General features: G+C 43.6%; 2 protein-coding genes across 2 annotated transcripts; both read right to left on the bottom strand.

The window, feature by feature from the left end:
- Positions 1-2,015: 2,015 nt before the first annotated feature.
- Positions 2,016-2,726, bottom strand: MONOS_17792 (uncharacterized protein; the record flags this gene model as incomplete). Its single annotated transcript, XM_067870746.1, has 1 exon — positions 2,016-2,726. The coding sequence occupies one exon, from the start codon at positions 2,724-2,726 to the stop codon at positions 2,016-2,018; it is 711 nt and encodes a 236-aa protein (XP_067725029.1).
- Positions 2,727-2,766: 40 nt separating this feature from the next.
- On the bottom strand, positions 2,767-14,540 carry MONOS_11361 (uncharacterized protein; the record flags this gene model as incomplete). The annotated part of the gene is made up of 1 exon (XM_067863886.1): positions 2,767-14,540. The coding sequence occupies exon 1, from the start codon at positions 14,491-14,493 to the stop codon at positions 2,767-2,769; it is 11,727 nt and encodes a 3,908-aa protein (XP_067725028.1). The 5' UTR covers positions 14,494-14,540.
- Between the last annotated feature and the right edge of the window lie 643 nt (positions 14,541-15,183).

Raw genomic sequence — 15,183 nt, 5'->3', positions numbered from 1 at the left:
AAAGGATCAGCTATATTTCGATCAAATCACTGTTTCCACTCACCAAATTTCTACGTCATGAAAACAAAATCTTGACAATTGTATTATTTCTATTTTTGTGAAGTTTCAATAGAGAGAACTGAAATGTGATCGAAATATAAATTTATATTTTTATTTAAAAATTAAGCAAAAGGAACTTTTCAAATAAATTTAGACATATGAAACAAGTGATTGATTTCTTGTGCGATGATCAGTAAGCTGGAAAAAATCCTTTTTAAATTATCAAAAAAATAAAAATAAAAATAAAAATAAAAAATAAACACTGAATAAAATGAATTGAACTTGTTTATAAAAGTTTATAAAAGAGCTGAAAGCCATTCACTTCTTTTCAGAAGTTGGCAAGCAAAAATAAAAAAAAATACGAGTCAAAAAATAATGTCCCATTAAAAATTCGACTCTATCATAAGAAATGGGACGAAATTTTTGCAATTATGAAAAAAACTGAGATTTGTTCCAAACTTTTCACACATTCATTTCATTATAAATCAAACGAAACTATGCAAATTATAACAGAAAAATCCAAAAATTGAGAAAAATATTTGTTAGAGGACAATGGAATAAAATTTTTAAAGCAATAAATTTCGTTCCAAATAGAAAAATCTCCTTTTCTCATCTATTCACATTCTTCATGTGGAGTTCCGTCTATTTGCAAATCATTCAGTGAAATTAATATCGATATTGTCGCATTTATTCCTCACGACAATCACTTTCTCCAACTTCTTGGCAGAGGAGTATTTGAAATACTCAAAGCTTCTCTGCCATCATTATTTAACGTTCTATAATCGTACTCTTATTCAGCGAAAGAAAAAGAAAGAAAGATAGATAGAGACTCACATGAAGTTTTCTTCCATATTCCATTTACACTTTAACAACATAATTTGCTATGAAAAAATGATTTCATGTGCAGTTGTGTTTTCCGCAATTATTTTAGTCCATTTCTTCGAAAAATATTGATAATTTCAAAATATCCTCTTTCTTCGTTCAGAAACAAATTTTATTTTATTTGTCCGTCAAATCCAGAAAAATAACTGATAAACAATTGTGAAGCGCATTTGAAGCGAAATGAGGAAATGGAAAGGAAAAGAAAAGAAAAGAAATAAATAAAAATTGAACAAATGGTTGAGAGGTAATTTAAAAAAAAAGAAAGAAAAAGAAAAAAAGAACGAGATCAAATTGAATATTTTTTTGATAAAAATTTTTGATAAAGAGAATGATGAAACGCAAAAATAACAAAGAAAAGAAAGATGATTCGTTAAATTGATTCTTGTTTTGAATTTTTTTAAATAAAAATCTATTTTCAACGAGAAATTACTAATTTTTAATTAATAAAAAAAGAGTGAACACAAGACTTGATGGCAGCCCTGAACATTATCACAAATAATAAATGGTTGAAGCATTGCCTGTAAAATTCTCTATTTTCGAAAATGGCAGCTATCAAGTATTATTTGGCATCATTCATAACTCATTTGTGGATGTTTAAAAAACACTTCAACAAAGTTGTGCAAGCCAAGTCAAGGTAGATTTCAATCATTGGTGACTTTTTTTAATGTATTTTTCAGCCATCAGTCAATGGACAATTATGAAGGTGAAAAAATAAAAAAACATTGAAACATTAAATTTCTGTTGTTGTTGTTATGAAATGAAAAGTGCTTTTGCACAAGGTTCTTTTTAGCGTTGTTTATTTTTTTTTTTAAAAAAATCAACATTATTTGGAAAATGAAAAGAAAAGAAAAAAATCTCGAAGATAAATCAATACATATTTTCTTTCTCTCTTTCTCTTAGAATGCGATTCGATCAATTATTATATTTCAATATCTGAAATAAGCTCTTATTCTTTTGTTTTTACTGTTGCTGCCTTTGCTGTAGTGTGGATGACTAAAAAAAATCGATCTCAGTTCCAAAAGCCAGTTGACTTGACTTTCACATTCCAATTGAACGGTTCTTTTGCTTGATGATAGTAATCCCTTGTGCCTGTCTTATATCTTTTGATCTGCATTCATCCTGCCCTTGCCGCTTTTGCTCTCGATAACTCCAGACACTTCTTCATCGATGATCGCATCACTCATCGTCATTATTGTGGCTCCGGCCGGAAACAGTTGGAAAAACTCTCTCTTCAAATCACCCAGCTGCAATCTTTGTTTTGCCTCTTGCGACAGGCATGCCCTAACTGCGCCAAACAATTTGGAGCTTCGAATCATTTCTGTGTTTGGCCTTTCTCCATTAGCAATCTTCTGCCCAGCTACCGCTGCCTCATATTCCCCAAACGGAACATTCAGAGTCAAGCACTCCCAGAGCATCATCCCTATTGAAAACGCAACTGTTTTCTTTGTGGCATGCTTCTTGATTCCATTCAGCAGCTCTGGTGCCTTCCACCGCAAACATTCATATCGATTGTCTTCATCATCCTCAAACGCAGATGAAGGTGGTGGCGAGTCTCTTCCTCTCCTGCTCATCAATGAAATGTCAGAGGAAGAGGTGACAATGGTTGATGAAGAGATTGATGAAGAATCAGAGTCATCGGATGAAGAAGAGCAATCTGAGTGCATTGCAACTGTGATCACCATGTGCTCTGAGAACAACACAATGTGTGGACTCAGATTTGTCAATGATTGAAGTGGATTTTCCATCTCATCAAATGAATGGAGTGCCCCATTCGCAACCCAGAACAGAATCTGAGCACCTGTCATCTCCCTCTCCTTTGGTGTGCCAATCGCCATCTCTTTTGTCTTATTCAGCCCGTGCAACAACATAAACAGCGAATCCCTCAAATCCACAATCAGTTTCTCGTATGGACATGAGCATGCCATTGCATCCACCAGATTCGACATCGATGAGGGTGGTTGGGCACAGATCCTCCCCATGAATAAAAGAAGAATCTGTGTCTGAAGTGTCTGTGGACGAAATGGATGAAATGGAAGGTGATGGTGTTATTTTCCTTGTTTCCTCTTCTTCCTTCTCGTCAACTTTTTCCAGTGCCCATTCGGGAATCTTATCTGAATCTCTTCCCAGAATGTATTCAGTTGATCCACTCTCACTCAACAAATGCTCCGATGACTCTGAATGCTCCATTGTCTTTTCATACACCCTCTTCTTTATTCTTTCTTCATTCTTCTTTTCTGCCTCCCTCTCTGCTCTCCTCCATTGCTCCTCGGGTGACATCTCCATTGTCACCATTTCAAATGCCTTCGGATCCTTTCTGATGTTGTCGTTTACAATTTCTCTCAGATCTTCTGCTTCATTCTTCACCTTCTTCCATCGAACAATGAATATTATTGATACTATTAACAGTATTACCACAATTACAATGCAAACAATCAAAACCCATGAAAATTTTCCTTCCTTTCCTCCCTCTACACTTTTATCATTTCCACTTGCCTCAGACTTGCTTCTATTCTTCACTATGAAGCGTTCTGTGGAGCTTGCTGATGAATGATTTCCAAATGCAATCGCCACAAACACTTCTTCTTCTTCTGTTGCAGCTTCAATCTTTGCCAATGATATGAATGTGCAAACCTCGGACTCAGACACAAATTCGTTTTCTTCAAGCTCATATGTCTCCACAGATTCTGCACTTCCGGCACTCGAAATAAGCCGAAAAGACAAGTTGCACGGAAGAAGAAGCAGCCCTTTGAATCTCAGGCTCAGATCACTCCCCGACCTTTCTGTCTCCACAGAATTCAATATGGGAATAAACAATGCTGATAGTCTTTCAGAAGCAATTCCGCCAAGCTCACATCCCTCATTCAAAAACCATAGCGAGCCATTATCTTTTATCCCATCCCCTCCTTTCAAGCTCGCAACATTCAGCTCCCCTCCTCCAGAACACAATGCGTTTCTTCGAAGCGAGGGATACTTCTCCGCAAGCCCAGTGTTGTTCGCAAACTCTCCTTTCTCTATTGTTGTTTTCCCTCCAGATACGGACAGTCCGCCTTTCCATGAATTCCATATCGTGGTGTACTTCATTGCTGTTTCACATCCTGCCACATCAATCAGCGACCCGTTCCATCTGCACAGCTCCATAGCGTTTTCGAAGCCGTTCCATCTGTTATGGTCATCCTCTTCTTTGCTCATTCCATCAAATAGGCATGAGTCCAAACTCACATCTGAGCAAGAAGCCACTTTCATCATGCTCCCCTTCTCCAATACCGATCTGCAATCTGAGAATGTGCAATTGAACATGCTTATGCACACCTCACTTGATGCACTCTGTATCAGTGCCTCAGAGGCGTTGCTCAAACTGCTCACATTCATTGCTGACGAAAGACTCACAGCCAGCACCCCATTCGTCTTTTCATCCATGTTCAAATCATTTCCTGCCCCTTTCACATCAAACAAGCCCTCTTTTCCCAATCCTATATCCCTGATGGATACATGGTCGCACACCACTCTTGCCATCGTGCTTGCCCAAATGATGCCTCTCTGAAAGTTCAGATTGTTTACAACAACACTCTCCCATACAACCTCCCCACAAACAGCCTCAGCAAGCGGCCACAGCACATCAGCCGGCCCACCTCCTTCTGTCATGCTGCTGAATGAGCAATTCGACACTCGCGTTATCCCATTTTCGCTCCTTATGAAGCTGCTGTGATCTGTTGTTGTGCTTTCTCCAAACACAAAATGAAGCAGTGCAAACGTCACTGATTCTGAACACTCAATAACACTCCTTCTGCTGCTCCTTCCAAATAATTCCACTCTCACAACCGCTTCTTCAAACGATCGAGATGTCACACTCACATTGAACAGATCAATCTCGCTGTCCACTTTCCCTTCCTCAATCACCACAAGCTGGCTCTTGTACTCAAACGCAAGATGCTCCATCCCATATCCCAGTGTTGCACACGGTAGTGTCAGAATCCCACACTTCTTTGTGTCTTCGCCTCTCTCTCCTTCTTTGCTCGATACAAATATTATGTCTGATTGATACACCACAATGAAGCCCATCAAGTCCACTGCCTCTGCAAAATACTCTGTCTCATCCATCCCATATACTGCATTCAGCCGGCTGTAATGCGACTCCCGCAGATCAAACCGGAACTGCGTCTCGTTGATCTGGGATGCAATGCTGAAGCACAGGATGAAAATGTCTCGCCCAATGTGCGCTGAGTTCGAAACGAACACCGAATCTTGGAACAGAAAGTCCAGTCCTGTTTGCACCGATGAATGCAAATGCACACCCCCTCCTTTTCCCCTTTCTGTCGAGCAGCTGCACTGCTCAATCCCACACTTCCTCACCTCGTACCATCCTCCAACATTCAGCCCCACTTCCATCACCCCTCCTCGCTCAGACTCACTTGCCTTGCACCCCACAAACACACTCTCATTCATCTCTATCCCAATCCCTCTTGACCCTTCTGTAGTCGAGCGCATCACTCCAGCCCCGTTCTTTTTCCCTGCAATTTCTCTGAACTCTGACCCGTTCACCATAATACTCAATGCATCTTTGCTTCTTCCATTTCCTCTCTCTGCTGCCACCCACACAACATCCACCACACATCCGCTGCTAATGTTCACTGAACCGACATCGAGCCTATTGATTCGTACCCCAATCATCCCATCCTCACCCATCTCGCCTTCACCGCTCCCAGTGCAGATCACAAATACGCTGCGAATCACATTCGTCTGCTTCACACTCACTCTATCCACATCAATTCCTCCGCTTTTCATTACAACAAACGAATAATCTCCTGCTTCAGAAAATATGGCCTTCGACTTCAAGTCACATTCTTGCATGCGCAGTATCTTTCCTTCACTGACAATGATCGCCTTTTCCTCATTCTCAAACTGTTCACCCACAGTCACGTCTATCTGTGCCAGTTCTAACGTTCCTCTGTTGAACAGCGAAGTGTTTCCACACTGCTCGTTTTTCTCCTCAAAAATAAGCATCGAGTGCATCTGCTCTCCAGTTTCCTGCCCTTCTGAACAGATCCTGAAGTTGGTCACATCAAATCCATCTGCAATAATAGTTTCTCCTTTGACAACAATTTTCTTTTCCGGCACCAGCGCCTCCACATGCTCCATCCCTTTCCAGAACGTTTTGCACGGATCTTCCTCGAATCCGCACCGCTCCACATCCCATCCTCCAGAAGACACATGAATCTCCCAGCTTGTGTATTTCACCAGATAGCGCATCAGATCCGTCTCTTTTGATTCTGCTTCTCTTCCTGCAAACAGATTCCTGTCTTCCAAAGCTAACTCATACTCAAACCCAAACGATGCTCTGTTCACACTTTTATTCAGGTCTTTGCCTGCAATGAACATGTTCTTCCCTCTTGCTGCTTCGTTCCCTTCCAGTTTCAGCACTCTGCAAAACTCAAATGGCTTTTCAGCTTCACTCTCCAAACTGTCCACATACACCCCTCCTCCTCTCCCTGCGCTCCTCGAGCACTCACTTCTCGCTATCGTGTTGTTTTCCATCTTCAACACCCCATCCTTTCCAAGCACTGCATATATCGCCCCACCTTTCATGCTCTTTCGCGTTCTCAAACCATCAAATACACACCCTTCTATTTCCGCTCCGCTCCAAAGCGCAAACGGAACACTCTCAAACTCCTGGCACAACACTTCGCATTCTTCCATCATCACTACTCCACTCGAACACTTCACCAACGTCACCTTCACATTTCCTCTTGTCATATTCTCAAATCGGCTTCGATTCAAAGTCAGCTTGCTGCCACTGGAATACACCAAACATCCCGCTCCCGCTTCCAATGACTCCTCATATTTGAACACAATCCACTTCATCTCCAGCACTGTGGACGATCCAAACACACATTCGTTCACCCCTTCTCCATTTTTCAATTGAATCCGAACACAAGACTCCTCCTGGTCCTGCATCGAACTCACTTCAAATGATGAAAGATCGTAGCTTTCTTCTGCATACACTTCTCCATCCATCAACAGCCTCTTTTTCGCTGCCAATCCATCAATGTTTCTGTATCCTCTCCATAGTGTTTTGCACTGATACTTGTCTGTTCCACACCCTGCAAAGTCGTATCCTTTCTCTCCAACTCTGATCTCTCCCAACCTGCGCTCAACAAGAAACTCATACAGATCAATCGCCTCTTCCACAAAAAACTCACTGTCTATTCCTGCAATCTTTGCCCGGACAGAACCCTCCTCAGCCCCAGATACATCAACAAAGCGATCTGCTATGATCGATTCATTCAAGGATTTGCTCACAACAAACACATCTTCTCCTTTGGCTCCTGTGTTCCCCTCAAATGTCACTCTTTTGAACGCAAAATTATTGCTTGCACTCTCTTGCAAATCCAAAAACACTCCTCCCCCTCTTCCATTATCTTTCGTCAGCATGCACTTGCAAAACCTGCAATCCTCTATCATCACCTCGCTTTCTCCAACAAGCTCACACCACATCCCACCTCCATCCATGTTCTCATCGGACCTGCACTCTTCAATCAAACTTCCCTGCCACACCTTTATCTGCGACACACCACTCATTCTTGCCACACTTCCACCGAACACTCTGCATCCCTTCACATTTGTCTCCCGAATACTCACATCGCTCTCTCCCCTCCCGCAGATCAACCCTCCCACGCTCCCGCACAGCCCACTCATGTTAGACTTCTCCACAATTAGTTTTCCATCTTTCATCTCTGCCACTCCGCATCCTGCTCCCAATTCCATTTGCTCAAAATTCACCGATACAAAACTTATCTCCCCTCCACTTCCTTTCCCAATCCATCCATTCCCCACTCCACTTAAAGTTGATCCCAATTCTCCGCAGATTGAACAATTCTGCACAGAAACTGCCCCCTTTCCTCCAACTCCAAACACAGCTTCTTTCGCCCAAGAAACACAGACAACCACCTGCAGTCTTTGGACACTCAGCTCCATCTTTCTGCTCCCCTCAACAACAAAGCCCCCATTTTCTTCCATCCGAAGAACAGTTGCAACTTCGGCTTTGTTCTTCCCTTGCAGAGTCAACGATTCATCCTTCTGTCTCATCTCGCTCTTCCCAGCTGCCGATTCCACAATCCGTATCGTTGTTCGCGTGCTTCCCAGCTTCTCAAACCCAAACGACACATCTTTGCACGGCGTTGCCTGTATTCCGCACTCCTCAAAATTGGTCCCGCCTTTATCCACAAACAGTATGTCTGCACCAGCCGGAAACAGAAACGCAAACATCGTCACATTGATTACTGGCTCGTTGCTCCTGTCATACACCCACAGCCGCTGCTTCTCTTCCTCCTCTTCGTCCTCATCAGCCGTGTCCACCCATCGCATCTGCTTCAACATCTTGCTTGCACCCACACACTCAAAATACACATCTCTTCCCACACTCGCCTTGTTCTCCTCAAATCTGTCGTATCTCATCCAGTACACCCCTTCCTCCGAATCAAACTTCACATACACCCCTCCTCCAACGCCGCTTTCTTCATTCACCATGCTCTTTCCAACGCTATTCCCCTCAAACTCCAGTGCTCCTCCTCCCCTCACTCTCACACTCACACTCCCTCCTTTTCCCATATCTCTCAAGCACTTCACATCAAAAAACTCGCATTCTCTCACCTCTATCTTCTTTCCATCTCCTGCAACCCCACTCACTCCTCCTCCATCCCTGTTTTCCCTCCTCAGCTCGCTCATGTTGCACTTTACAATTATCCCTGATGCTCCTTCGCTGACATGCACACCACTGTTGTCCCCAAATGAAGACCAATTCACTGAACTGTTCATCACTTCCACATGTCCACCCTCTTCCGCAACTATCACCCCTTCCTTTCCTCTCGTCTTAACATCTTCAAAGACACTCCACTCAATAACTCCTGTGCTCCCGTTTCCCTTCACCTCAATTGCTCCCACCGATCCTAATTCCACATCGCAAAGTCGAAGTCTCATGACATTCACTTTTCCTCCATTCGCACATTCAACCATTCCCAAGCCTTCTCCTGACTGAGCGTTAATCGAGCAATCTGTCAGGGCCAACTCCCCTCCACTGCACTCAAACAGGCACTTTCGTGGCACATCAGACAGCTCTCCAACAGAAAACTGAAGGCCAGTAAATACTGCTGCATTCTCAATCAGAATCACTCCATCTCCTGAATCCCCTTTGCTTCCTTCAACTGCAATCACTGACCCGTTCACTTCCCCATCAACTTCCATCTCCTGCTCAGTAACCACTATCCGATTTCTTATCACAAACGACCTGTCCAGCCTCATCATTGCTTTCTTCCCACCAAAACGCTGCTCTGCCCCGTATTCTATTGTTTCGCACATATAATCCTTGAATCCACATTCGTATGTGTCTTCTCCATCTTCGCCCACATAGCATCGCTCCGGCGCCTCTCGAAACAGCATTACCAGCGGAATCACTATCCCTTCCAAGCCATCCTCGCATCCTTCTAACTCCTTCAGGTCTGTTCCCCCAACCTCCTTCATGAACTCAAACCCAAATGATTCCACATTCACAAGCCCCCGAAGACCTTCTCCTTTCACAAACACATTCTTCCCTCCCCTGCTCGCTTTGTTTTCTTCCTCTCCAACTCCAAACACTACACTCTTCAAGGCGAAGCCACTTCCTCCTTCCACACACTCAATCATCAATCCTCCTCCGCACCCTTCGTTCGCTCCACTCCCTTCTGCCCCACACTCCGCAATCCTCATTTCCTCTTCACTCAACCCCTCCATTTTGCTGCACTCAAACTCTCCACTCCCCTTCAAAACAATCCTCATCCCCCCGCCACATCCCGCTTTGCTTCCACAGTTCCTCACCCTCACCCCACTCACTTCAATCCTCATTCCATTTTCTATTTCTCCTTCTATCATCCCTCCATTCCCTTCTGCCTTCCACATCCCACATATAGAACTGTTCTTCACTGAAACCTCCTTTCCTTTCTTGTCACTTATTGCCGATCCAAAACTATCCGCCACACCTTCCATAGTTGTGTTCTCCACTCTCATCACCCCTCCATCCCTCACTTCTAATAATTCCTTGCTTTCTGCGCTCTGCACATCAATGACCTCGCATCCCTTCATTGATCCAATTCCCATCCCCATCACCCTCACCATCCATCCTCCTGAAAACATCACATCATCAACCCTAAAACCCACTAGCCCAAGTTCTCCTCCTGAAACAACAAAAACTGAAAACTCAATGTTCGTCGACAGCCGAACACTCACACTGCACTCCATAACCCTCATCAACCCTTCAATGCACTTTGCCAGCGCCACTCGGCCATTCAGTTGCTGTGGCATACTAAACTCCATCCTGCTCATGTTGGTCTCTTCTGCACTCTGCTCAATCATCCCTTCTTGAGCCTTTTCCGAGTTCTCATTCACCACAAATACCGCTTTCTGCTCTTTCCCTTCAATGCTGAACCTCCCCTTTCGAAAACCAACCTCGCATGACAGACTCGTCGACCTGTCGACCACACATGTCAAACCTCTGTCTTGCTGCCACCTGTCCAATGCGAAATCCATTGTCTGGCACGGATAGCCCGAATACCCACACCGATCAAAATCCTTCGCATTCCCTCCTCCAACTGCAACCACATCTGGTTCTCCCCGCAGATACAGCACCAACGGCACATAAAACGACTCATCGCCCCCTTCAACCCCAGCAAGCCCTTCTTCATCCCCAAGGTCAGGCCCAAACCCGATTGTTGTGCTGTTGATCACTTTTGACAGCAGAGGCGCCTTCACAAACATCCCGCTCCCCTTCCTGCTTGCGCTGCATCCTGTGAACTCTGCTTTCTTCACCACAAAATCATCTGCTGTACCAGCAAGCACAACATGCATCCCTCCTCCAAACCCTCCGGCTCCTGCCGCAGCAACAGCCCGACATCCCGCAAATGCCACATTCTCACTCATCCCAATCTCAACCACTCCTCCTTTCTCCAGCCTCAGCTCCATCCCTCCACCATTCCCTTTCATGCACTCCCCATTCACACTGCTGTTTTCCACACACAGCCTCTGTCCGCTCCCGATTGTTCCTTTCACCACCCCGCCGTTTCCTGCTTCCAACCCAACACCACTCACACTCACCCCGCTTATCATCACCAGCCGAGCTCGGTTTCCAATAATCACAGACTCGCTGTTGCCTCCATTTTCCATCCCCAATACTGTCGTGTTGCTCAGAGTCAGCTCTGCTGACGCATCCACATTCATCACTCCGTTTGTGTTCCTGCATTTCACATTCTCAATCCTCACAGTACTCATGATCAGCTTTGACCCAGATCCTGAGCATCCAATCATCGCCCGATCACTAAACTCCAGTTTCTCGAAAGTAATGCCCGATGCTGTGCATTGCCCTGCTTCGACAACCAATATCGAAAACCCAATCTCCCCAACGCTGCTTTCCGGGCCAATCCACGAATCTTGAATCACACAGCTGGCTCTCGCATTGCTCACAATAATCACACTTCGCTGTGTCGATGGCAGAGCCCCTCCAACCGTCATGCTCAACTTCTTCAGTCTGGCGCTCGTCTTCACTTCAATAATCCCGTTCACTCCCATGCTGCTCCCCACCATCCTCATCTTGCTCATGTCTTCTGTCCCGCTCCACACATATCCCTTCTCATCATCCAGCACAAGGCTCTCGTTCAGCTGATAGCTTCCCCACACCAGCACCTGGTGGCAATCTGACTGCTGTCCAAGTGCATATCCCACGCTCAGACACCGATACTCCGAAAACCCGCAGGGCCTCACATCTGTCCCATCTTCTCCCACTGACACATTCCCTTCTCTGCTTCTCAGATAGAACACCAGCGGCACCCACACTCCACGCAATCCGTCATTCATCCCCTCTGCACTCTCAATACTGAACTCCCCTCTCTCAGAGTAATATCCAAAGCTTGTCCTTGTCACAACCTTCTCCAGATGCGGAGCAAACACACACACATCCTCCCCGTGTGCTGCACTGTTTCCGGAAAATTGAATAGCCCCAATCTTGAACCCTGCTTCCTCTCCCAACACTCTCACACATATCCCTCCTCCACATCCTCTCCTCCCCTCCTCTGCCTCATTCCTGTTTCCACCTCCGCTCGTTTTTTCATTTGTTGTCTCACTTCTGCTTCCACTTCCACTTCCTTCTTCTGCTCTGCATCTCTCAAATCCTGCCTCCATCCCTGCTCCCCCAATTCCACAATCACACCCATTCTCCACCACCACCTCAATTCCCCCACCGTTCCCTTTCTGACACACACAGTCTTTCACGCTGATGTTCTGAATCCACACTTTCTCTGTTGCTCCCCCATTCTTCCCAACAACTGCCCCGTTTCCTTCTCTGCGCGTGATATTAGAGAAGTTGCTTCCATCCATCTCCACCATCCCCCCATTCCCCCACTCAATCACCCCACAATTCTCCAGCTCGATGTTCTTCACTGTGCATTGCGCCATCTTCATCTTTCCAGCTTTCACTCCAAAATACGAATGCTGCCCAACCGCACTTGTCGCTGCAGACATGATCTCGCACCTCAGAAAGCTCACTTCTGATCCTTTGCCGCTCATCTCCAGCAACGCCTGCTGGCATTCATTCGAAATGGTGTGCTTCAGGATCATCCCAGCCATCTGCATCGATCCACTCTCCACTTCAAACATCGCATGCCCAACTGCATTCGTCACAACTGTCACTGTCTCCTCCTCCTCATTTTCGTCTTTGTTCGGCTCTATCATAACATTCATCTGCGCAATCACCATCTCGCTCTCCTCGTATGTTCCCCCTCGCACCCTGATCAGCTCATGATGCCAATCCACCCATCTTGATACACCGTATTTCAGTGTCTTGCATTCATGCGACACAGCCCCACACAGGTAATAATCGCCTGTGGATTCTGTTGTGCTTTGCTTCACATCCACAAGAATAATCCTGTTCATTTCGGAAGAACTCACTGGCAACCATTCATCATGGAATGTTGGATTTTCGCAAGCGAATGAATAAAAATTGCACAAACATATTCTTTTTGTTTTATTGGATATTGAATATGAATCAGTTATCCATTCTGAAGTTACCATTGAAGAAAATCCATCTCCAAAATAAACATCAAAGCCATATTTGTTATTACCGAAAACTTCATTACATATAAATAAGCAATGCTTAAATGAAACATTTTTCTTTCTTGTGTTATCATATATGTCAATTCCTCCTCCCGGTGTTACAGATGAGCAAAAGATAAGCTCGTTTTCCAGAAAGTTTACTGTTTCAAATGGACAGAACAAATGAGCAGCTCCTCCACATTGATTTGTTGCTTTGCAGTTATAAAAATTTGTGCCAATAATTCTGAGATAACTTTGATATTCCACATTAATGGCACCTCCATATGAAGATGAACACTGCTCAAAAATACATAAACCCATGGACAAAGATGAATTAATAGCTGCTAAAGCACCACCAAAGAAACCATCACTCGAGCATCTTGTGAAACTTGCTCCATTTATTTCAACAGAACTTGTCGAATAGCTGTTGATTGCTCCTCCTCTGCCAACTGTTGTTGAAACATTGGTGAATGTGCACCTCTGAACAGACAGTGAGGCTGTTCCTCCGACACAGATCGCCCCTCCTCCGTGGCTTGTGCTTCTGCAGTTTTCGAAATCGCAGTTCACAAACGAGACTTCTCCTGTTGTGAACTCGTCAAAGGGCGTGGTGTAATGCGAATCATGGTGGGCACTTGTCATTCTGCAGAATGTTGTATTTCGTGCAGAAAACTCATTTCCTCTCGCGCCACTCACTATCCTCCCCCCAAACACATCCTCGCATCCCTCTATTTCACAGTTCTCCACAACGCTTCTCTGTAACGTCCTGTCGCAACACCCTTTCCCGTTGTGGTGCGTTGTGATGTTGCAGAAAAGGCAATCCGTCACCTCTGCCATCTCCAGCTTCTCGCTGCACAAAAATGGAGATGGAGAGCAAACACATATCGATGAAGCACAGCAACCATCAAAATATGCACCTCTTCTCAGAAGAAATCCTGCCTTTTCACCGCCTCCTGAAACAATCGAGTGTTGAATCATATTCTGCTCATCCAGTTCCATCTTCACATTTTGAAGATAAAACTCGCCATTGTTCACAATAAATTCACTCGCTCCACTTTTCCCGTTCTGTTTCAAAACACATGAAAACAAAATCACTTTTTCGCATCCATCCATTTCTATCACACTCAAATCAACATATTGGCGGAATTCCAATTCTTTTAAATTCGCGCTTGTGTTTTTCATTTTCATGCAGGATAAAACCGTTGATCGCATTTTCATCCATTTTTCACACTTCGAACTGAGGACGCTTGTTGAGTTTCTACATGGAACCCACACCTGAGAAAAACTATTTTCCAAGCTGCGTTTGGTGATGCTGTGCTTCTCTGCATCATCTTCAAATCGAAACTTGAATTTTGAAGAATATTCTCTAACCCCTTGGAATTTGTTGCTGCTTGTGCCCTTTTCGGAACAACACAAAGAAATCACAAACAACAACTTGATCGTGAGTATTGAAGTTCGCACAAGCATAATAAGATGGGTTTTTGTGAGTTTTTTAAAAAGAATCGATCAATTATGTCATTACAAAATAAAAGAAATTAATATTGAAAAAAAAAAAAAAAAAAAAAAGACAATTAATAAACAATTATAATTATAAAAAATTGACATATGGAATTAATTCAAAAAATGCTAATCATTGTTTTTCGAAATTTGTTTTTGAACTTTTCACATGTTAGCATGAGAAAAAAATTAGTCTTATTTTTTTATCCATCTCTGTCAATTCAAAAATTTGAAACAACTGAACGGGTCTGCATCAAGCTTCATTTTTATCAAATGTTCACGAAATCTCTTCCGAAATTTTCATAAAACATTTGATGATAAATTTTTGAATCAAAAAAAGAATTGAATATGGCTTCTTTAGAGGTTTTTTAAATATCTTTATAAATTATGCTCATTAAAAATTGCTATCTTTATCGTTCGTTTTGTTAATAATGCGATGCACGCAAAATGCAAAAAAATCTACGTGAAAGATTAATCAGAAGTTCGAGCTGATTGGAACAAATATCTTCACAATAATTTTTTGAATTGCATGTCATCTGTTTGAACCCGAGACGACTCTTTTTTTCCTTCTTTTATCAAATTTTTGGCCCGTTCTTTATGAATAAACCAATGCAACATGTCGAACATCAAAAGAAGACAATGCAAAATATTACAAAATGA

The sequence above is a fragment of the Monocercomonoides exilis genome (genome assembly GCF_001643675.1).
Source record: "Monocercomonoides exilis strain PA203 chromosome Unknown scaffold31-1199392, whole genome shotgun sequence".
Lineage (NCBI taxonomy): Eukaryota > Preaxostyla > Oxymonadida > Polymastigidae > Monocercomonoides > Monocercomonoides exilis.
The sequence above is the reverse complement of the archived record's forward strand: the minus strand, read 5'-3'. Positions and strand labels throughout refer to the sequence as shown.